Source organism: Talpa occidentalis, unplaced genomic scaffold (genome assembly GCF_014898055.3).
Source record: "Talpa occidentalis isolate TD23 unplaced genomic scaffold, MPIMG_talOcc4v2.1 talOcc4.12, whole genome shotgun sequence".
NCBI classification, from domain to species: domain Eukaryota; kingdom Metazoa; phylum Chordata; class Mammalia; order Eulipotyphla; family Talpidae; genus Talpa; species Talpa occidentalis.
Window position 1 is genome coordinate 83,258,391 of NW_023601212.1, and position 22,975 is coordinate 83,281,365.

Below are 22,975 nucleotides of genomic sequence, written 5' to 3' on the forward strand. Positions count from 1 at the left end.
TTCCTGGTCTTCTTGGGCCTGACCAGCCTGCTTCCAGGAATCCCAAGCAACTCACAAGAGACCATAGTGCTGCACCTTCCCCTGCACGCTTCTCTCAACCCTGAGGTGGCCTCATTGTCTACTGCTGTGCTGGTCCGTGGCACATAGGAAAGGCCAAGTGAAGGTGTTCCAGCCACAGGCCCAAATGAGGCCCCAGTGGACAACCACTGTCAACCACCAGACACATGAGTGAAGATGCTTCCAGAACACGACACACCCCAAAGATCCAATCAGCCCCAGCAGAGGCTCGAGGCACCACAGAATAGAGTCAGCCGTCTCACTGTCCTGTCCAAATACCTGCCCACGGAAGCCATGAGCACCGCAGCGCAGCCCCTTCTCATTAGGAAGTTGGGGTAGTTTGTGCAGGGATCGGTGGCTCACGGTGGTTTTCTCAGCCTCTGCACCTCCTCCCCCCCTGGTCACTTATCAATCTAATCATCAAGTCACAGATGTTTCTGGAATTCCTATCTCCCCTGCCCCATCCCTTCATGGCATCCAGTTTCGGCTGGGAGGGCCACTGCTGACCCCTGAGCCCTGTCCCCTAAGTTTTCTCCCTGGCTCCCAGCCAGATGTGACCCATCATGGGAAGCCTTGTAGGTGCACAGTGAGCTTGGGCTACCAGCTCAGGCACACTTGGGAGGAGTGGCACCTGGCCCGCCTCGGCCCAGCTGACTCTTGTTCTGGAGACCAAACCAGGAGTCAGGAGGTGTCACCCAGCCCTTCCTGGTCTACCTGACAGGCCCACCCTCTGCCCAAGGCCCCTCCCAAATCTTGCCCCGCTTCTCCTGGATGCTAGCCAACTTCCCTGGCCTCGCACCCCAGTCTCCATCTTCCACCCCCTCCATTCTGTGGCCAGATCCTCTTCCTAGAGCCCAGATCTGGTGAAGTTTCCACCTAAAGTAGATGCTGCAAGTAGGCGCATCACCAAAGTACAGACACTGCCATATTCCACATACATGAGGAACTAAAGTCAACTCTTAGAGATGGATTAAGATAGTAAATGTTAAGGTCTTTATATGTACCACCGAAAAATAAAAAAATTAGGCCTACCGTGGTGGCACAGCGGTTGAGCGCTGGCTGCGAAGCTGCCCGCAGCCTCTGCAGCGCCGGTTCAACCCCCGGCTGCCGGCGAGGGTCCCACATGGCGCGCAGACCTCTCCTGCCGCCCGCTGCTCCCCTCAGCAGTGTACTTCGGTCCTTCTGCCTGCTCTGCTTCCTGCTCTGCTCTGGTGAAATCTCTCACCCTCCCGTGCTTCTGACTGTACCCCGGTTCTTGTATAAATAAATCTTTGAAAAAAAAATTAAAAAAATTCTTTTTACCACTCTCTCTGTATGTATGTATGTATTTTAAAACTTCACCCAGTGCCCACAGACTCCTTCTGCCTTCAATGCCCAAGCTGCTTACCCAGCCATACAGAGCCTGTGTGTGGAGTGGAGAATGGTGACCCTCTGCCCTGCCCTCCCGCCCCATCCTGGCCGCTCCCACTCCTGACAGTTTCTGCTTTCCCAGCCAGCAAAGGCATCTGAGTCCTTTGGGTCTCAGGTCTCCACCCAGGTGCCCCAACATGTCTTCCACATCTGAAGGGCAGTCGGTGGCCAGAGCCCCAGGACTGGGAGAGGGTCACAAGGGAAAGGCTGGGGAGCACTGGCAGGACCACACGGCCAACTGGTCTTCTAAGTCAAGTCCACTTTATTTGAAATTTTTCACATGCCACAACTTTACATTGGAACACCCAAGATGTAGTTTGAGCACAAAATTCAGGAGCAGGCGTCATTGTGAGACACCACACGAGGGCAGTTCACCAGACAAATGAGGTGTTGTCAAAAGGCAAGTGACACATATTGGGTTATTTAGCACCTGGTCACAACATACTGTGAGCCCCCCTGGCTGGCTCACCCCAGCCCCCTTAAAAACATGCTGAGCTCAATTCTTTCCAGTCAAGCCACATGTGGACGGGCTACGGACAGAGGGGCATACGGAGCAAGTGTGGGGTATCCAGAGCCCCACGTACACACACACACCACTGTGCACCACATGCCGCTGCACACACTCCCCTGGAGCGGTGGCGGCCCCGCAGTGTCAGGGTGCACGAGGAGATCCCATGTGGGGTTTAGCTCAACAGCAGCTTCTGCTTCAGTTTCACTTTCAGCCAGAACCCAGCTAATGAGCAGCACTGGGTTCCCAGATCCCCCAGGCAGAGTGGGGTGCAGCAGGGGCCCTGTGACATTAACACTGATATTCAGTGTTTCCTGAAAGAGCTTTAGAAGAGCATAATTTAGAGGACACTGGCCAGCCTGCGTCACACTCAGATTCTCTATTTCCAGGGGTTTTTATTCACCATGCCCAGTGGACCTTAGAAACTTCTCGTGGGCCCTGTGCCCAACCAGAGGGACTGCTGACCATCACTAGGAGAGTGAGCCCCTCCTGCAGTCCACCCCTTTCCTGTGAAAGGAGGGGGGCCCACAGGTGTTGGCATCTCCATCCACGTCTCTGTGTACATCCATAGGACCAGGTACATGTTTCCCTCACCTCATGTACGACTGAAATCACTGGGCCCCACTCCCAACAGTCACCGCTCACCATCCTAATCCACTACTTTCTCATTTTCTCTTACAAAGTCTCAGCAATTTTCAAACTCTAAAGGAACAAATATAGACAAGAGGGGCAGGGGTTTTCTCCCACAGCCCTCTGGCCACTCAGTGGAGGATGGGCCCATCAGGGCCTTTCTGCAAGGCCAGAACAGGCCCTGGACTTGGGAGGGTTGCTGGTTTCAGACACTTGTGGTCAGCAGAGACCCACCTTCCTGGACTCCTACGGCACTGCTCCACTGACCTCTTACCCTGCCCAGACGATGCTTCTGTCCCCTCAGTTGAATGACCTATGCCTCTGGGTCTTGGCAGAGGGGCCAGTTAAGGGCCTGTGGTCTTAAAAACCCAGCCCCACACAGCTGCCCAGGGGAGGGGCACCAATCTCAGGGCCCAGCCTGGGTCTGAGGCGAGGAGAGCCCCACACCACGTGCACAGTGCACACAGACTCAGAGGCCTCCCAGAGATGGAACCCCTGGACAGATGACAGGCAGGGAAAGACCCTTGTTGTAAGAAACAGATGTCCCTAATCCAGCCTCCTTGGACTTGGGGAAAAATACATGTATGTGCAAATGAGAAAGCCACTCAGAAGAGGGAAGGGAGCCTGTGGGTCCAGGCAGGGTTCCTGCTCCCCTTGGGCCTCTGGAGCGCCCCTTCACACTGGCATCAGTGTTGCTGGTGATGGGTCAGCAAAGCCCAGAGTGCAGGGCCACGGGAGGCAGACGCACAGCAGGTGGGGGAGATGGCCTTGGGTGCTAAGGGTGAGGTGGGGCAGAGGCAGGAGAGGCAGCCTTGGGAGATCAGTGGGTGCTCTTTTTAACAAAGGGATAAATGCCCTGTTCCCCTCCTTTCTCCTTCCCATATCCCCTGCTGTCCCTCACACACAGCATGCACAGACGCACTCACAGGCAGAGATGTACACACATGCACTCACATGTGCACAGACCAAAAACACACACACACACACACAGACACACACACGCAAGTGCTGACCAGGCCCCTCTCAGCAGGCAGCATATGGTCGGTCGCTTAACAACCCAGTTCTGCCAATTGGGGACCATTAGGGTGGGTTCTTTTCCCAGCGTAAAATGCTGCAGAATATAAATTGCAATTAACACTGGTGCCAAAATAGCACTTAGCGAGAATAACCACATTATTAACATCTGGTGAATCCTGTCTTGGGTGTAGAAGCAGCGGCAATTCTTGCTCTAAGTAAAAGGATGGTTGCAGGGGACACTAAAAATACAAGTCTACTGTTTAGGGGTTGCCTATCAAGGCAGTGTGCACCCCCAGCCTCTCACAAATGGCCCTCCCCAGCTCTGTTTATTGGTATAAATTATGCTGCTGGTTAAAACTGCTTGCTCATGAAAACAAGCCCTCCTGGCCAGAGCGTGCAACAATTCTGCCTTTGGATAAACTCCTAGAGGAAAGCACACTCTCTGCCTGAGCCAACGTTGATCTGGATGAAAGGCCACCAGAGCCACCCAGGTGCTGGGGTGGGTGGGCCTGATACACAGGGGTCCCGGAGTTGGCAAGGCTACCTGCCTCCCTCCAGGCCACAGTCTGTGCTACTCAGGCAGCGACTGCTCACCCCCTGGCTTGGACAAGAAGTGGTCAGTCCCCACACCACCCTTCCTGGTCACCCTGGCCTGGTGGTCTCTAATGCCATCTGACAGAAATACCCAGAAATCAGCGAGGAGGGTGCTCCCACCGACCCTCATCCACAGTCATGGGTCTAATAGGGACCTTGGTCCTGCCTTTCTGGGGGCCAGGGCAGCCTGCCAGGCCGTGAGGAATTGAGGCCCAGGTGTAGCCCTCATGCCAGGTTGGGACCTAAAGGGTGAAGGCTCTAGGTGGCACCTGCTGTGGGGCATTCACCTGAAGGCAGGCGCAGACTATGCCTCTACTAGATGGCAAAGAATGGCCAGTTGCAGGCTGCGGTGGAGAGAGGACACTCGTAGTAAGAAAAACAAGGTGAGAGGAAGGGGACAAACCCCAGCCCCACCTGCACAAACACACCCTCCACTCAGTCAGGAACTGAGCATAGTGCCTGAGCCTCAGGACAGGCCCAAGTCACGAGACCAAGGTGTGCTGACAGAACTAGCCAGAGCATTCAAAAACTGCGATTTTGCCAGGCCCCAAATCCAAAGGCACCGGTTCCCACCAGCGCGGTTGGAAGGTTGCTAGGTTCCTGGAGTACCCTGCCCGTGGTGGGTGGGAGAAGAGCAGGAGGCTATGAACTGTTTGCCCCGAGAAATCGGGAAGGGCAGGCAAACAAATGCTGGGGATCACAGCCGGGAACAGAAGGGCCAGCCATGGGGAATGGGGGCAATTATCCATGGAAACAAGTAGGAAGAGGGCCGAGCTATTGGGACCACTGGGAGAAAAGCCAAGATGGGCTCCAGCCGTGCCTATAGGGCCCTCAGCCTAGCAGGGAGGCCAGGGCAAGAGAGGTCCAGCCTGCCAGGGTCCTGGGGAGGCAGCCTTTGTAGAGACTGAGGCACGTGTTGGGTGGAAGCTGAGGCCACAGCCTGCATGTCTCCAGAGCAGGAGGCAGAGGGGACCCCTTAGAGGCCCACCAGCCAAGGGGGTGATGGCCCTGGGGAACCCTGTGGGTGAAAAGGCAGAGGCATTGGGCTTGGCACAGGGTTAGCCCTGGACCACATTTTTGGAGTAGCTAAGTTGAAGTTTTTTAAAGTGCAACATAAAGCTATCTGAAATGGGATAGTCCGATCACTTACTCCAGCTTTCAACATCCTTTCTGGGTTTTAATATTCCAAGTTATTCTAATAAAGGGTGTGTGTGTGTGTGTGTGTGTGTGTGTGCGTGTATGTGCGTGTGTGTGTGTGTGTCTGTCTCCTCCCAGAAACAGAGATCTTACAGATGACTGAAGTTGCTAAAGCTAAATATATGACTAGCATGTGGCAGGCTCAAACCTGGACCCCACGCAGCAATCCAGGCCCTAGGGGTCCCCGCCAGGCCACTGCTCCTGAACTTGTCTGATGTTATCTGGCTAGAAACTAGACACAATTGGGCTAAAATGTGTCTCAGAAGGAAGGAGAGCCCTGTATCTGCAACCATAGAATTTGCTCCTCACGTGTCACACCCACAGCTGGCCTGAGGCAGGGGCTGGGGGACATATGGTCACTGGCCTTGCAGCCATAGATGTCAGCGTGGACAAGTATGTCTGCCCACATGCATGGTCACCCCAGCACCAGGCCTCAGTGCACCCCTCCACAAAGCCAGATGGCAGGTGACCAGGAAGGCAGGAGCAAAGGGACACAGGAGCTAAAGCGAGGGCAGCAGCACAGCAGCACGTAGCACTGAAGACCTGGTTGGGCCCCGAGGAGTCAGCACTCTGGCATCCGTGTCTCTGTTCAGGAACACCCGCCGCCAGGCCTGCAGGTCGCCCCAACAAGGGCTCTTCCTGCCGTGTCCTCCTCTTGTCATCTCAGTCCAAATTTCACCGAGTGAGAAGTCCTCCCGAGAGACCGCGAGAGGAAGCGCTGGAAGTCCTGGGTGGGGGAAGAGGGCAGGAAGAGTGGCTTCCTTCCTCTGCAACACATCAAGGGGTCCAGTGTCTGGCAGGCTCCTGGGGTCTGCTGCCAGGTGAAGAGCAGAAGTGGGGGCTGCAGCAGCAGTTGGAGGTCACATGCCCATCTCAACAGTCCTGCCTCCTTGGCTGCTGAGGATGCAGGCAAGGAGGCTCCGCCGACAGAAGCAGTTTTGCTGGTGCTGTCACCACCACAGGTTTGGTGGCTCCTCAGCCACTCTGCTTTTAAACAAGGTGATCTCATCCAGATGCATCATGGGGACGTCCCGGATGACGTCAGTCAGGCCCTCATGGAGCAGAGGGAAGATGATGACGTTCAGTGCGGGCCGCTCGGCCTGGAAACTGAACCAGAGACAAGCCGTTAGCAGGCCTGTTAGAGGCCAGACGAGAGGCTGCCTGCAAGAGAAAGGATGGACAGAGGAGTCTGCCTCTGGTGGTTCTTCTGTCCAGGCACAGAGGCTCCCACTTTGTGCCAGGTTGGGGAGGCCAACCTGCCTGCATAGGTCCCGCCAGAACAGGCCGTTATATTCCCTGCCCCAGAGGCAGCCTTGCTGAGAAAGCTGCAGAACTGAGTCCTCTGGTGACCAAAGCCCCCACAGTCAGGACCCAGCAAGGGGTAAAGAAAAGGCCAGGTCCACAGCTGATCAGAGATAAGCTCCTATTTGCACGGTCCACCACATGTGGTGGTGAACACAGACCCAAGTTCCAGCCCAGGAGCTCAAGGCAGAGATGGGACACATTGGCCCCCAGAGGGTGAGATAGAAGAGCAGCCCTGACTAGGGAAAAATTTCCATCCCCTGGGGAAGGTACCCACACAACAGGGAAGCTGGGCATCTGCTAAAACTAAGGCAAGTCCTCCCAGCCCCCACACCTGTCTAAAGGAATGAGGAAACCACAATCCCAGTCCCTGCTTGAGGCCCCCAATGGACACAGGGCTGGATTTATGACATATGTAAAGTAAATGCCAGAAAGACACTCACAAAACTTGATGTTTTGGCAATAAAGATGCCAAGGAAGCCCCTCCCCATGCTGGCGCATTTTCTGCTCTTGGGCAGCTGTGTCTGGCCACGAACCTCACAGTCTGCACAGCAAGCAAGTCATTGCCTGCAAACCCTCTGTGCGATTTACTTGACTTGAACCTAAGATTCCCGGATGTGCAATGTGAGTGCAAAGGCTCCTCGCTGCCCGCCCCTTTCCACCCATCACCAGGTTCTTAAAGAGCTGCAGCCAAGAGGCTGAGGAGGGATTAATTTCTCACCCAAATGCAGTGAGGCTGACAGTCCTTCCACACAGCCCTGGGCGGCCCCAGGGGGCCGCAGCTGTCCAGGTATCCTAAAGGCCACAGCACTTCAAGACATGCACAGGGGTCCCCAGACAGTGACGGAGCTGCCACTTATGGAATTAAGCCACACTTCCTTCTCGTGGCTTCATCTTCAATTCACACCTGGGGTAACAGGACATGGAGCAAGCCCCAGAGAGCAACCCAAAGCTGCTCTCAAGGAGCTTGCACACAGTCTCAGCTGTCCCCACCAGAGGAAGTCAATCTGAGTCCCCCACCAGAGGAAGACAATCATGCAGGGGTGGTGACAAGTAGGGAGAAAGGAAAATGGAAATTTTTCACTCGCAAGGGCAGGGCTGGGGTTCCCTCCAGGAGGGTGGGGGACTCACAGAGGAAGCAAGCTCTTGGCGGGGCTGCCAGCTACATGCATTCGGCTGTGGAACTCATGCTTGTGTTATAATGTACTCTGTGTGATTCAAACATAGTGTGAGATGTAAGTAAACAAAAGCAGCAAAATAAAACAAGTCTCCTTCTCACTCCCCACGTTGAGAAGTCAGGCTGGACTGGTAACTGACAGTGGGACAAGTCACCCTCAGAACCTCTCACCTGACCAGAGCTAAGCATGTCACTAACAAGAGCCTGAGCAGCCACCTCTGGTCTGGAATTGCAGGGACAGAAGCCAGGTCTGAGGGGGTGGGTTCTCCTGCAGGTGGAAGTGTCCTGATACTCCTGGGCCTGGCTCTGCAGCCACGCCAGGTGGGGGCTGAGGGTCAGGCAGGCACCAGGGCACAATCCAGAGGCCCAGCACTAAGCCCACACTGGCCTGCTTGCTGCGTCTAGCCCTGACCCTGCAAGCCTGGCCACCTGGCTCCTAGGAGAGGCGACAGCTAAGGGACACAACAAGACCCCATGAGGGCTGGTCACCCAGGGGTCACTTCAACAGGGCAGAAAGGCTGGCCCCCTCCTGGAGGGTCTGAAAATATTCACATGGAGGCTTCAAAAAGACAGAAATTACACTACACTTGCTCTGTCATGAGCAATAGGTGATCAAGTAAAATCACTTTGTTCAACATCCATTTCTTGTAACATTGATGAGAGGAAAAAATCTAGCCGATGCTGAACGCCACTTAAACACCCAGTTTCCAAGAAGCTATTGACGATGCTAAGTGAGAAGATGGGTAAAGAAAAGCCCCTCTTCTGCAGTCGGGGCCCTGGCACCCCTCATGGGCTTCCACATCCATTTCTGCCTCACACTGCCCTGCTGTGTCAAGCATCTTGTGTTAGATGTGGCGTAGGTGATGGATCTGAACATGAAACTTGGAGTTAAATCTGTTGCATTTCCTTGCATCCTTGGCATCTCTGTTACCATATAAAGTGATTACTGTAGTGCAGTGGGGCTGTGTCCTCTCTGGCCTCACAGATAAAACACCAGCACCTCAGCTTCCTTGACCATGGTTGTCCCCCAGGAGCAGGGGCACCTTATCTACTGCGCCATTTTCCCAGGTAGACACAATTTAGGGATCTTTACTTTTACTGTTATACCCATTACTGTCATTTCATATAGCATAATTATTTCTGTGTTTTGAATGGCCTCCTCAAAATAAATCCCAGAAATAGGGTCATTGCGTGAATATTTTTATACTTCAAGACAAGCCTACAAGGGACTCGTTTAGGCCACACAGAGAAACAGGCTGACCACCCCACCACTGGGCCAAGAGAATGCTGTTCCAGAGTGATCAAAAAGGAGGCAACCGGGGCCTCTGTGGTGGCACAGGGGTTAAAGACAGCGCTATCAAGCTATTACCAGCCACTCAACATGAGTTCGATCCCCAGTCAGGGAGCTACCCACATGGCGCAGCAGACCTCTCCTGTCTCACCCACTGTTCCCCTCAGCAGTGTATTTCAGTGGATCTGCCTGTTTTGCTCCCCACTCTGTCTCTGGTGAATCCTCTCACCCCCTGCACCTCTGGCCTACACCCAGTTCTTGTATGCATAAATAAATATAATAAATCTTTTTTTTTTTTTTTTAAAGGAGGCAACCAAGGAAGATGGGAAGGAATCCTGCATCTCCCAGGCCACCCTCCCTTTTTTATAAACGTACTTCACATTTTTCTATGGTCCTTTCAGGGAAGCAGAGAGAACTGACATGGTCAGCGGGGTTGGGCTCCAAGCTCATCACCAACACAAGCAGTCCCTGCCAGCTGTGCCACTGCCTCAGGCCTGGCACTGGACACAGAGTTCTGCACAGCCACCCATGCCAGAACCAGCTATCTGAGACTGATCCCCACTTTGTGAGCAGGGTGGGCCCCTGGGGACCTTCAGGTCTCTGCATGTGGCAATGTAGGTGCCTCAGAGCCGGGAAGGCCTCCTGGACAGAACCTGGCTTGGGACAGAACCTGGAAGCAGAATGGGCTCAGTCATCTAAGAAATACCAACTGGGTGTGTTCAACTGAGACACTAGAAAAAAATTAACGTTGACAGCCTCTTCCCTCCAAAATAAGGGTCTCACAGACAGGCCAAAGTTATATTTCATAAAGCCATTACATAACAGACTGTAACAAAAGTCACTGATTGCAACTACTATCTTCAAGAAGCAGAAAGGCAGGCAGCAGCCAAGACTCAGACAGCCAAGCTGAGCAGAGCAGGGAGCATCACGAAAAGCTCACAGTCCTGACGCTGCTCCGGGGAGCCAGAGGGCACGGAGGAGGCTCCAGGGGACACTAGGCAGGGCATACCTTCCTGCTGAACCTCTGGAGCCCAGAGCCCACCTGGGAGCAGCCTGGAACCAGTCCAGACCCCTGCTTGTGTTCAGTGAGGGTCTTTCCTGTCTTGGCAAGGCAAGAAGGGGCAGCAAAGACCTGGCGATCAAAACGCTCCGTGTGGCCATCACTACCCAGCTCCAGTGCCCAGGACCCACACAGAGGGACAAGACTATGCGCCACGGGCTCTGGGTCACTGGACGATGGGTGAAGTGAGTGACAGGCTTTGTGGCCAGAAAGGTCTAACCACGTCCTCTGTGGCAATCCCGGGGCTCCCTGACCCCCCTTCTCCCAACAGATGCCACAGCACCGCCCCCTGGGGATACAGAGGTTTCTCCTATCCTTTCAAAAACACTGTGCACACACAAGCGCGGAGCTATATTACACCCCTACTTCTTTTGTCCCCTCTTCCCCAGCCCAAGATCCCATGCAGAGGCAGCCCAGCCCCCATTCCGGGCCCATATGGAGACGGGGGCCTGGTTCTCCCAGCCCAAGTCCCCCAGACCCTGGTGACACAGGGCTCACCCTGTCCCTACCCCCCTCTGCAGCTTAGGTGATTCGGGACACCTCTACTTCCTTTAAAAACATTTTGCGGGCCTCCCCTGGTGGCGCAGTGGTTGAGCGCTGGGCTTCGAAGCTGCCCGCGGCCTCTGCAGCGCTGGTTCGATCCCCGGCCACCAGCGAGGGTCCCACATGGCGCGCAGACCTCTCCTGCCGCCCGCTGCTTCCCTCAGCAGTGTACTTTGTCACTCTGCCTGTTCTGCTCTCCGCTCTGGCTCTGGTGGATTCTCTCACCCTCCTGCGCTTCTGACTGTACCCAGAATAAAATAAAATAAATAAATAATAAATAAATAAATAAATAAATAAATCTTTAAAAAAAAATAATAAAAACATTTTGCCTAAGGACACTCCCTCAATGACATCAGAGCATCCTCATCCCTTTTTACTTCTTTATTAACGCATGCCCTTCCACTGATTAGATGCATCAACCTCTTCCCAGTCTCCTACTGAGGTACATTTGGGTGGCTTTCAATCTTTTGCTAAAATAAACAGAGCTGGCCTCCCGGTGGCGCAGCGGGTTGACCGCTGCGCTGTGAAGCTGTCCACAGCCTCTGCAGTGCAGGTTCGATCCCCGGGCGGCCTGGGAACTACCCACATGGCGCAGCAGACCTCTCCTGTCGCGCCCACTGCTCCCCTCAGCAGTGTCTTCAGTCCCTCTGCCTGGTCTGCTCCCTGCTCTGTCTCTGGTGAATTCTCTCACTCTCCCACATCTCTGGCCTGTACCCAGTTCTTGTATAAATAAAATCTTTAAAAATAAAGTAAAATAAAATAAACAGAGCTGCCATGAAGAAGTGTACACATGGTGTGGCCAGCCCATCTGCAGGTGGGAGGTGTAAATTCTGACCCCACTGCCAGTGACGTCTTGCAGAGGTGGCCCACCCAGCGAGGGTGACAGGAACCATCCTCCTTTCCAACACAGCGAGGCCTGTGCCTGCCTGGAGAGCAGAGCCCCACTCCTGCCCTGAACTGAGGGCAAGGTATGTGCAGACTCCTGTGAATGTCACAGATGGGGTGCACCCGCGAACAGCACCCACGCCCCAGAAGCCTGCTGACAGGCCTCCAGTTCCTGCCCTCCAAGGTCAGTCACCACCCCCACTTCTACATCAACAGTGCTTGCATCTGGGCTTTCTAGGAGCAGAATTGCTCTCGGTGTAAGAGCTAAACTTGGTTCCTGTTTGGCTCAGGAGTGAGTTGAGGGCTTTCTCTGAGGGCTGAGAGTCCTCTGCAGCCTGCCCTTAGCCCTGCCTGCCCCAGGAGCTGTCCATGATTTTTCCTACTCTGTCTTTTTTTTTTTTTCTTCTTTTTAAATGCCATGTGGGACCCTCCCCAGTGGCTGGAGATCGAACTGGCACTGCAGAGGCTGCAGGCAGCTTCGCAGCCCAGCGCTCAATCGCTGCGCCACCAGGGGAGGCCCTCCTACTGTCTCTTTTTTTTTTTTCCCTACTCTGTCATTTTTGATGAATGACGTTTTAAAATATGCAAAAGGGCCTCCCTGGTGGCACAAGGGGTTAAGTCTCAGCACTATCAACCTATCCGCAGCCACCACAGCACCAGTTTGATCCGCGGCCAGGGAGCTACCCACATGACACAGCAGACCTCTCCTGTCTCACCCGATGCTCTCCTCAGCAGTGTATTTCAGTAGATCCGCCTGTTCTGCTCCCCACTCTGTCTCTGGTGAGTCCTCTCACCCCCCTGCACCTCTGGCCTATACCCCAGCTGTTGTATGCATAAATAAAATAAAACTTTTAAAAACAAAATATGCAAAAAGCAACTATAAACCAGAGACACACTACGGGGGTGGGGGGAGGGGTGGGAAAGGAAGGACTAGAGTCAAAATAAGGGGGGGGGTGCAATTGTATGGGGAATATAACCAAAATGAAAATGCATACATTGCGCAAAGATGAAAAAAGATGTAAGAATTATATAAAATAAAATATTTAAATTAAAAAATTAAAATATGCAAAAACATACACCTTCACTCCCAAAATGAATTAAAAAAAAATATAGTAAACGTCCCCTATAGATGAATAAAATGTGGGCCAACAATACAATGGACTATATTATTCAGCCTTAAAAAGCAAAGAAATTCTGACACCTGTTACAGGTGTAAGCCTTGAGGACATTAAGTTAAGTGAAATAAGCCAGTCACCAAAGGACAAATACTATGGGATTCTACTTATGTGAGGTCCCTAGAGGAGTCAGACTCACAGAGACAGAGAGAATGGTGGGTGCCAGAAGTTGGGTGCTGGTAGGGTTGGGGGTAGAGAGAGATTATCTAATGCATGTGGAGTTTCTGTTTGGGACGATAAGCTTTTAGGTATAGATTATGATAATAGATACACAACATTTAATGCCACTACATAATACACTTACAAATGGTTAAAATGATCATTATGTTATGGATGGCCTACTATAATAAAAAGAAAAGCAAGGGCCTCCCCCTGGCGCAGTGGTTGAGCACTGGGTTGTGAGGCTGCCCGCAGCTTCTGCAGTGCCAGTTCGATCCCCGGCCACCGGGCAAGGGTCCCACATGGCGCGCAGACCTCTTCTGCCGCCCGGTGCTCCCCTCAGCATTTACTTCGTCAGTCTGCCTGTTCTGCTCCCTGCTCTGGCTCTGGTGAATTCTCTCACCCTCCCGCCCTTCTGACTGTACCCAGTGCTTGTATAAATAAATAAATAAATCTTTAAAAAAAAAAAAATCACTGGGAAAAAAAAAGAAAAAAGAAAAGCAAAACCTTCCTACAGAGAAATGGGGGAGGGGAACCCTTAATGCTCAGTTGTCACCAACCTTTGGGAGCCCCAAAAGCAGGAATACCCAGATCTGTGTGTGAATTGTTCCTCCAGGAGAACCCTAATAAAAGTGTGCAGAGACAGGACAAAACTGAGTTCTAGTCACAGGAAAGACAGCCATCACATATTGTCCTTGAAGGTGGTGCCCTTCAGAGTATGAAGTGCTTGTGGGCACCCAGTAGGTCCTTCAGAGGTGTTGATGCTGCTGCAGCATGAGCCCCAGGAGGAGCATGGCTACAGACAGGAAGTCCGAACCCCACTGCTCAGGGTTCACTGAGTCACAAGAGATTCTGTCCAGGTCCTGACCTGGCAAAGGAGGAATCAAGGACAAAGTCACTTTCAGGCCACCAGTTTCCTGCTCTGCACTCAGGTGGTCAAGAGTCCCCACCTCCCCAACTGAGATATTCAATGCATACCATGGGGTCATGGCAACCTGGCCTTTCTGCTGGGGAGCCTGGACAACCTTGACCATAGGAGATTTTTTTTTTTAAAGATTTATTTTATTTATTTATACATACAAAAGCTGGGGTGTAGGCCAGAGGCGCAGGGTGGGCGGGGGAGAGGATTCACCAGAGACAGAATGGGAAGCAGAACAGGCAGACTGACTGAAATACACCGCTGAGGGGAGCAGCAGGTGAGACACGAGAGGTCTGCCAAGCCATTTGGGTCAACTCCCTGACCAGGGATCGAACTGATGCTGCAGTGGCTGTGGATAGATTGATAGTGCTGAGACTTAACCTCCTGAGCCACCAGGGAGGTTCCCCATAGGAGATTTTAATCAGCAAATTTCTTCTTCTGGCAATTGTTAGTCAATAGCCGGGTTATGGTCACTGCAGTGGGGCCCACAGCAGCCAGTCCTGGCCTTCAGCTCCCAGGACCAAGTCCTCGGGCATCCTCCAGATAGAACTAGACTTGCTAGCCCCCAACCTGAATCTAGGCCACAGATCCCTCCTTGAACCTGCAGAAGTGAACCCCTGTTGGCCGGTTCTTTTTCCACGACTCGTAGATCAGCATTCTAGGCACAATGACCTCCCCTATGGACCTGTGGTCCATTCAGGATGGATGGATCCAACCACTTCCATTAAGCCATTCAGGATGGATCCAACCACTTCCATTAAAAGCAATTAAGGCTGGGTCTCCCCGGTGGCGCAGCGGTTGAGCACTGGGTTGCGAAGCTGCCAGCAGCCTCTGCAGCACCTGTTCGATCCCTGGCTGCTCCCCGGCCACCGGAGGAGGGTCCCACATGGCGCGCAGACCTCTCCTGCCGCTCAGCAGTGTGTTTCGTCAGTCTGCCTGCTCTGCTCCCCGCTCTGGCTCTGGTGAATTCTCTCACTCTCCCATACTTCTGGCTGTACCCAGTGCTTGTATAAATAAATAAAAACCTTTAAAAAAATAAAAGCAATTAAGGCAACAAAATCATACTATTCCGTTTTTTAAATCCAATTTCCAGGCCTCCCTGGTGGTGCAAGGGGTTGGGATGCAGCCTGTGGGGCTGTCTGCAGCCTCTGCCACACGAGTTCAATCCCCCGGCTGAAAGCAGCCCACGTAACGCAGCGGATCTCTCCTGGCTCGCCCACTGCTCCATTCGGCAGTGTGCTTTGGTCACTCTGCCCATTCTGTTCCCCACTCTTGACTCTGGTGAATCCTCTCATCCCCACACCTCTGAACTGTACCCCAGCTCTTGTATGCATGTATGGATAAATCTTTAAAAAAATAAAATAAAAAATAAAATAAAATCCACTCTCAATTCTAAAGCTTCATGTTACCATATTTGAACAATTTATCGCACCATCTGTAAACTTTACTGGTTCTTAAACTCATTTGCAGAACACAAACACAGACGAAGCCCTTGGAGTGTTCTGGGCACTAAGTGGCACATCTATACAGGAGGCCCAGAACCTAGGCGCCTGCCAGGAACACGTGGGCACCATCAGGAGCCGCTCCTCCAGTCTGGCAGATGGGGAGCTTGCCGGGATCGCATGCCTCCTGTCTGCTCAGGACGGAGCCTCTGCCTGCCACCTCACAGGAGAAACAAGAAACTCTCCAGGACCACCTGCGAGAGGGACTTCTCCTGGCCTCCAGGCAAAGGCATGACCCATCCAGTGGAATGTCAGGCACAGTTCCACCAACCCCCAGGAGCCAGATGACATGCTCCTGCCCCAGGAAGGGGGTTCTGTGCTGAGAGAGAGGAGGCTGCACTGCTCTGACTGATAAACCATAAGCCCCTCAGACTGATAAACCACAAGGGTAGTCTGGGAAGACTGGGAATAGACAAGGCCCCACAAGATGCTGGCATCTTCTAGAAAGCACTAGCAGGCTGCAGACCCAGCACGTTCTCCCTCAGGGGGTCCTAGTACAGACAGGGGAACTATAGGGCCTGCAAGCCATGCCTGGGGCTCAGGCCCTCTTTAGAGAGTCTGAAAGGGAGGACAGGAGCATCACAGAAGCAGGATAAGCCTTTGCAAAATAAGGAGAAAAGCACGCTGGGGCACCAGGACAGCAGCCTGCCCAGGAGCAGAGGCAAGCTGGCTACAGGGGCCCAGCCCACAGGGGAATGGAAGCAGACAGGGAGAACAAGAGAGGCCTGAAGTAGGGAGAAAATGCAGAGGACGCCACTGCCAAACCTGGAGGAAGCCAACAGTCAAAGAAGTCTGAGAAGTCTGACAGAGGTCCAGAGGTTGACATCTGCGACCTGGAAGGGGAAAGTCAAGGCACGGGAAGTGAAGTGAGTCAAGTCAACAAGGACGATGTCCTGCTGTCAGCCAGTGCTGTGCGGTCTCCCACGTCTACTCCACCTGGTACTCGCCTCACAATAGGTGTCGAGGCAGCCACCAAGCAACCATGTCCTGAGTGGAGGGATGGGGTCCAAACCAGGGTCCCAGCAGAGCCACAGCTGCAGGTCTTGGTGTCAAACTCACCAAGGGTACAGCAACAAGAAGAAACGACTCCAAAGGCCACCCACAGGGACAGGTCTACAGGTAGGTCAGCAATATATTGACCTTGAAAAGAGGTGGTGGTGTTGCCAATAACAGGACTGCAGCCACAACATAAGCCCTCCTGAGTGAATCAGAGAAAAAGGCCAGACCTCAAGGCCACACAGCTGAGGGGACAGGTAAGCAGCAGAACAACCCAAGCCAGGTGCTTCCTCCCACTCAATAATTCTCTGAGTTTGAGGCCTGAAAAGGGGTGAGAAAAGAAAAAGGCATCAGAAAAAGTGACAACAAATGCCTGCCTTTTCCTTTTTATGTTATCCCTTTGGTGAAACCTGGCAGGCCTAGAGAAGAAGATAAAACAGAAGCTCACGCACACGTGTGTGTGTGGGGGGGTGTGTGTGGCGTGTGTGTGTGTGTGTGTGTGTGTGTGTCTCATGCACACAGAAGGAGGGGAAAAGGGTTACTGTAAGCCACAGCACCATCTGCTGGGAAACTTGTAGAAAAGCATCAGGGGCCCCATTGCACAGCAAAGGCCTTAAGGGACTCCAGAGCAGATGGCTAGGGGGCTAGGGCATGAAAGTGGCAGGCAGGCCAGCAGGTTCCCGGTGCTCAGCCCCAACTGCCAGAGCTGACCTGCGCTGCTTCCCAGCCAGGAAGGGCCTCTGCAGGCCATACTGAATGGCACAGAGATGCAGCAGGGCCACACCACAGAGAACTGTAGGCAGTGGGCACTGTGGGTGAGCCGACAGCCCACCAGGAAGATGCCCGCTGGTCTGGGGCTGCCCTCGGCTGAAGCTGCAGTTTTTCAGCAGACCCGGGTCTAAACATAGCCTTAGAAACAAGAGGCTTCCTCAGTCCTGAGCCTCCATCAGACGTGGGGGCCTTGGGTGAGCTGCCCACCCAGCTGCTACCCCCAGTGGTGCTTAGCCCTGCAGAGTCCCTGGAAGGTGTCGGTACCCTTCTCCCCTCTGGGGATCCCCTTCCATTGCCAGGATCCTGGTTATGCTATTCACCTGCTTCTCAAAGGTTCAGGTTTCCCATCTGTACTCTGGGGCTAGTGGCACTAACTCCACAGGGCTTTTGATATTTGAACAACAGAGGCAAAACACACTGCCAGCAAAAGGTGCCTAGGACCCAGCATGGGGCCCAGCACAGTGGCTCAAAGGTTGGCTGCGGAAGCCCTCCTTCAATCATTGTAAATGACAAGCGAAAATGGTATATTTTATATGTATCAAAAAAAGTCCCTAAAATTTAAGAAATGCCTTCCTCTCTTATGTTAAAAAAATCTTTGCATTACAAGGGCTTTGGCATAGATAAGAAAGGCAAAGTTTGCCGATTTAAAATTTCTCTTCCCACACTGGCTGCAAAGACACAGGCCCAAGGGCCCGCACCAGATGAACCATTTTGGGAGAACCCCAGAGAGGTGAGTGACTTAACATCAGCTAACCACAGTTAACTGAGACTTAAGTTCCACCTCTCCCCCAACTTCTCCAGAGTAAGTTGGAAGGCTCAGAAATCCTAAGTGTCCCTATTCACTTGATGCACTGCCCCCACACAATCCACCGAGACCAGGAGGCCTCCTGGAGCCCCACAGAGGCACCCACAGGTGAGAGAAGTCATGAAACTTGGGCCATTCTAGTGACATGGAACCTGTGAGCAGTTCAGCTCATTTAGCTGCTTTCCCACAAATCTTAGACAAAGCCAAGTTTACCGTGTTCTCCTGGGGGAACAGTAAAGGCTTGATCAAAGGCATCTAGCAACTTGTTTCAGTTAGCATACAAATTGGATCTGCATTTACAGTCAGACTTCAAACCTACTGCACAGCAGCAGTCGGGTTCTCATGCAGGGATCCCTGGCCATCACTCACAGCACACTTAGCTGTATTCTGTACACAAACCAACCAACGACATTGAGACCCGGGTTCCTGTACCAGGGTCAGGACAAATGGCAGATCTGGGGGGGTGGGGGGGTGGAGGCTGTCCCTGAACTCAGGATGGTACCCTGAAGCAATGGAACATAGCAGGCCAGGAAAGTGGGAGGAAAAAAGAAGCCTCAGGCCACCTGACAATGTGGACCCAGAGAGTTGGGGGCAGAGCTCCAGGTGGCCCAGCATGGTGCACTCACCTAGGTCACAGGGAAGGGAACACTGCTCCCGAGTTTCCCCTTCCCCACCCGAGAAACCCAACTGAAGAGTCCCGAAGGACCTGAAGAGACACTCAGCACGAGGAGATGTGACCTTGCACTACACACATTAGATGACACCCCTGCAACAGCCAAGATGCTCAGATGGCAGGGGGACACCCTCACCCCGGAGGCTAGAGAAACCAAATTGACAATATCACAGGGACAAGCTCGCTCACATCCCTTAAGGGAAGTGGGGCTTGCGAGAGCAATTTCGCAATTTCTCCAGCAAGCCCCAGCAATGCCACTTTCAGAAATAAGCGTAACTGCACCCAGGGAAGCCCACATAAGGACAGGGCCAGGGCAGAGGAACACTGCAACAACCCAAATACCCATCCACAGAGCAGGAACAAAACGTGATAGGTTGTTTGAAGCATTGCTCCGCAGAACTTAGAAGGAGCACAGCAGCTCCACACAAGAACATCATCTGGAAACACAGGCTTCGCACCCACCCACACGCTTACACACTCATGGCTGTCACAAACACACTGACACAAACACCCTGCTGCACACAGGCATGTGGGTATACTTCCAAGACCCAAAAAGCAAACTCACACTGGTTGTAGGCTCAGGGACTCAAAGGGGCTTTATTTCAGTCAATGTATGATGACCCTTTATTTCTAATTATTAAGCTTCTTAAAATAAATTTCAAAAGGAATACAAAAAGGCAGGCCCAAAGGCACAACTACCATATGATTCTACTTCTGTGAGGTTCCCTGAGTCATCAAATTCACAGAGACAAAGAAGAATAGAGGCAGAGAGGAAAGAGTGGGGTTGGTGTTTATGGGGGAGATCGCAGTTTGGGAAGATGGAAGTTCTGCAGAAAGATGGCAGTGATGGCTGCACGGCAATGTGAATGGACTTAATGCCCTGAACCACACACTTAAAAGCTGTGGAAATGGTAAATTTTATGTCATGTGTATTTACAACAATCACAAACAAAAACACAGAGCTATATTAACAACAAGCAAGAACTGACAAGGAGGGATTTCCAAGAGATATTATTTAGTGAGAAAGCAGAGTCCACGTGGGAAAGTGGGAAGCAGAGAACATGTTCTGCATCTGTGCAGACACGGGAGGACGAAGGGGAACCAACCTGCCAGGCTGTCTGCAGGGGGTGTGAGGAGGCAGAGAGGGGAAAAAGGTCTGAAGAGGACAGGCAGGCTGGGTGGCAACCCCCCAGCAACTCCCTTTCACACGCTCTGACTCAGAGAACCCCAGTAAGATTTCAAATACAAAAATAATCAGCCAGGTTGCTGGGTGATGAAAAATGAAATATTAGGCAGTAATAAACAAACCTGACTTTGCAAAAATGAGAAAACATGACCACACAAAAGGAGGTGGGAAGGACATCAGTACTTTGGACACCGGGAGGCTAAAGACCAAAGCACATACAAATAGCCCTCTCTGGCTAGCAGAGCTGTCTCACAAGGTGGAAGGGGCTAACAATTCCAAAACTACCTCACACAGACATTAGGACTGCACAAATTATATGGTGAATGGCGAAAGGCCGGCTGCCCTCTGTGGAAGAGAGGTTACTCTTAAGGAAGGGGACCAGCCATGATGATGCTGGGTTGGAGTTAGAGACATCAGTCTGAGTACACTATTTTCACTACAAATGCAAATGGAGAGATATAGAAATAAAAAGAGATGGATGTGTGTGTACAGAAATATACATAGATGACTTCCTATTCTGTATACAAAAGGGAGTGACACTCCAGTGGCAGTGAGCACACCTAATGCCCCAATCTTGGTTTCTAAGTACAATTCCTGAGAACAGAGCCAAGGCTCCTTTGGAGAAATATCTGGTTCCAGGTCTGGGGCAGGAAAATACAAGATAAGCCTGGAATATCTTGTTGTGACAGAAAAAAAGAAGTGATAAAAAAGGGGATATTGAAAGGGCACAGGACCCAATCTGAAAGAACACCCCAAGGTCAGGTCTGGAACAATCTGAGCCAACAGTATGAACAGTGACAGCAACAGACTGAGAGCCTCTGAATAAGTACTCACGAGTCCATACTGATACAACAGTTGAGTAAATAAGTGCATGGGAGGACAGGACTCTCTCACAGTAGATTCCCCATTAACAAACACAGAAGGAATGAAGGAAACAGAAAACCATTGTCAGGCAAACGTCCAGGGAGTAACTGTTATTGGCAAGATCCATCCAAGGATGCTAAGTTAATGGGCAAAAGCCTGATGAGAAACAGTATTTGCAGACTCTTATAACTTTACAGGGGAGAAACCTGGCAGACACTATCTTAACCAAGTGACTAAGGGTAAGTTTGCCGGGGGTGAGACACACTACCAATTGTGCCCAAATGCCACACCAAGAAGTATACAGTATCACCTGTGGTTTTCTGACCAAGAAACATCAGACAAACCCATACCAATGGAGATTCTACGAGACATCTGGCCAGTGCACTTCAAAAATGTCAAGGTCCTGGGCCTCCCTGGTGGTACAGGGGTTAAGTCGCAGCACTATGAAGCTATCAACAGCTACTGCAGCATGAATTCAATCCCCAGACAGGAAGCTGACCCACATGGGGCAGCAGACCTCTCCTGTCTCACCCACTGCTCCCCTCAGCAGTGTATTTCAGTCAATCCGCCTGTTCTGCTCCCCACTCTGTCTCTGGTGAAGCCTCTCACCCCCAACACCTCTGGCCCCCAGACCCCAGCTCTTGTATGCATAAATAAATCTTTAAAAAAAAAAAGTCAAGGAGGGCCTCCCCGGTGGCACAGCGGTTGAGTGCTGGGCTGCGAAGCTGCCCGCGACCTCTGCAGCGCCAGTTCGATCCCCGGCTGCTCCCCGGCCACCGGAGGAGGGTCCCACATGGCGCGCAGACCTCTCCTGCTGCCCGCTGCTCCCCTCAGCAGTGTACTTCGGTCCTTCTGCCTGCTCTGCTCCCCGCTCTAGCTCTGGTGAATTCTCTCACCCTCCCGTGCTTCTGACTGTACCCAATGCATGTATAAAGAAAACAAACAAACAAGCAAATAAATAAATAATAAAAAACATGCCTCTATTAAAAAAAAAAAAAGTCAAGGAAACAATAAATGTTGGTGAAGATGTAGAGAAAAAGGAACCCTCATACACTGTTGGTGAGGATGTAAATTGGTCAACTAAAACAGTATGGAGGTTTCTCCAAAAGTTAAAAATAGAACCAGCATATTCTCCAGTACTCCCATTTCTAGGTATTTATCAAAAAATATATTAAAAAAAAAACTAATTTGAAAAAAATCTATGCAGCACTATTTGCAATAGCCAAGACATGGAAACAACTAAGTGCAAACACCTAGATGAAGTGAGTGTGGCGTGTGCACATGATAGGATACTGCTTGCTAGTGAAAGATGAAATCTAGACATCTGTAACAACATGAGGGGAAATAAGTAAAATATGTCAGAAGGAAAAAGACAAATACCAGATAACTTCACTCATTTGTGGAATGAGTAGAAAGAAAAAGGAAAAAAACAAAGGAAAGAAAATAAAACTCTTAAACTCTGATCACAAAAGGGTGGTTACCAGAGAGAATGGGGAGGTGGAGCAGGTAAATGGGGCTGACTGGTTGTTGGTGGAAGGTGCCTGACATTTGGTGGAGGGGTTGGTGTGGTCTGTACAGCTGCTGAGGTGAAAAACTATACACCTGGGGCCTCCCTGGTGGCGCAGGCAGTTGAGTGCCGCACTGTGAAGCTGTCCGCAGACCCTGCAGTGCCGGTTCGATCCTGGCCAGCCGGCGAGAATCCCACATGGCGCAGCAGACCTCTCCTGTCTTGCCCACTGCTCCCCTCAGCAGTGTATTTCAGTCAGTCTGTTCTGCTCCCCACTCTGTCTCTGGTGAATCCTCTTACCGCCCCCCCAACTCTGGCTGTACCCCAATTCTTGTATGCATAAAAAAAAAATCTTTAAAAAAAAAAAGAGGGGCCTCCCTGGTGGCGCAAGGGGTTAGGACACAACCTATGAAGCTGTCCGCAGCCTCTGCAGCATGAGTTCTAGTCCCCGGCCCGCCAGGGACCAACCCACATGACTCAGCAGACCTCTCCTGATTCGCCCGCTTCTCCCCTTATCAGTGTATTTCATTCAATCTGCCTGTTCTGCTCCCCACTGTGTCTGGTGGATCCTCTCACCGCACCTCTGGCCTGTGCCCCATTCTTGTATGTATAAATAAATAAAACTTAAAAAAAAAAGTGAGCTAAATGCAGTGTATTTTATACATCATAGAAACATTTATAAGAACATATAGGGGGCCTCCCCGGTGGCGCAGCGATTGAGCGCTGGGTTGCGAAGCTGCCCGTGGC

General features: G+C 51.9%; 1 protein-coding gene across 1 annotated transcript in view; it reads right to left on the reverse strand.

The window, feature by feature from the left end:
- Positions 1–1,639: 1,639 nt before the first annotated feature.
- FBXL18 (F-box and leucine rich repeat protein 18) overlaps positions 1,640–22,975 on the reverse strand; it is a 40,276-nt gene continuing 18,940 nt past the window's right edge. The window contains exon 5 of the mRNA XM_037507075.2: positions 1,640–6,520. Within this exon, the coding sequence (XP_037362972.1) occupies positions 6,364–6,520 (157 nt within the window). The 3' untranslated portion in view covers positions 1,640–6,363. The remainder of the gene's footprint in view (positions 6,521–22,975) is intronic.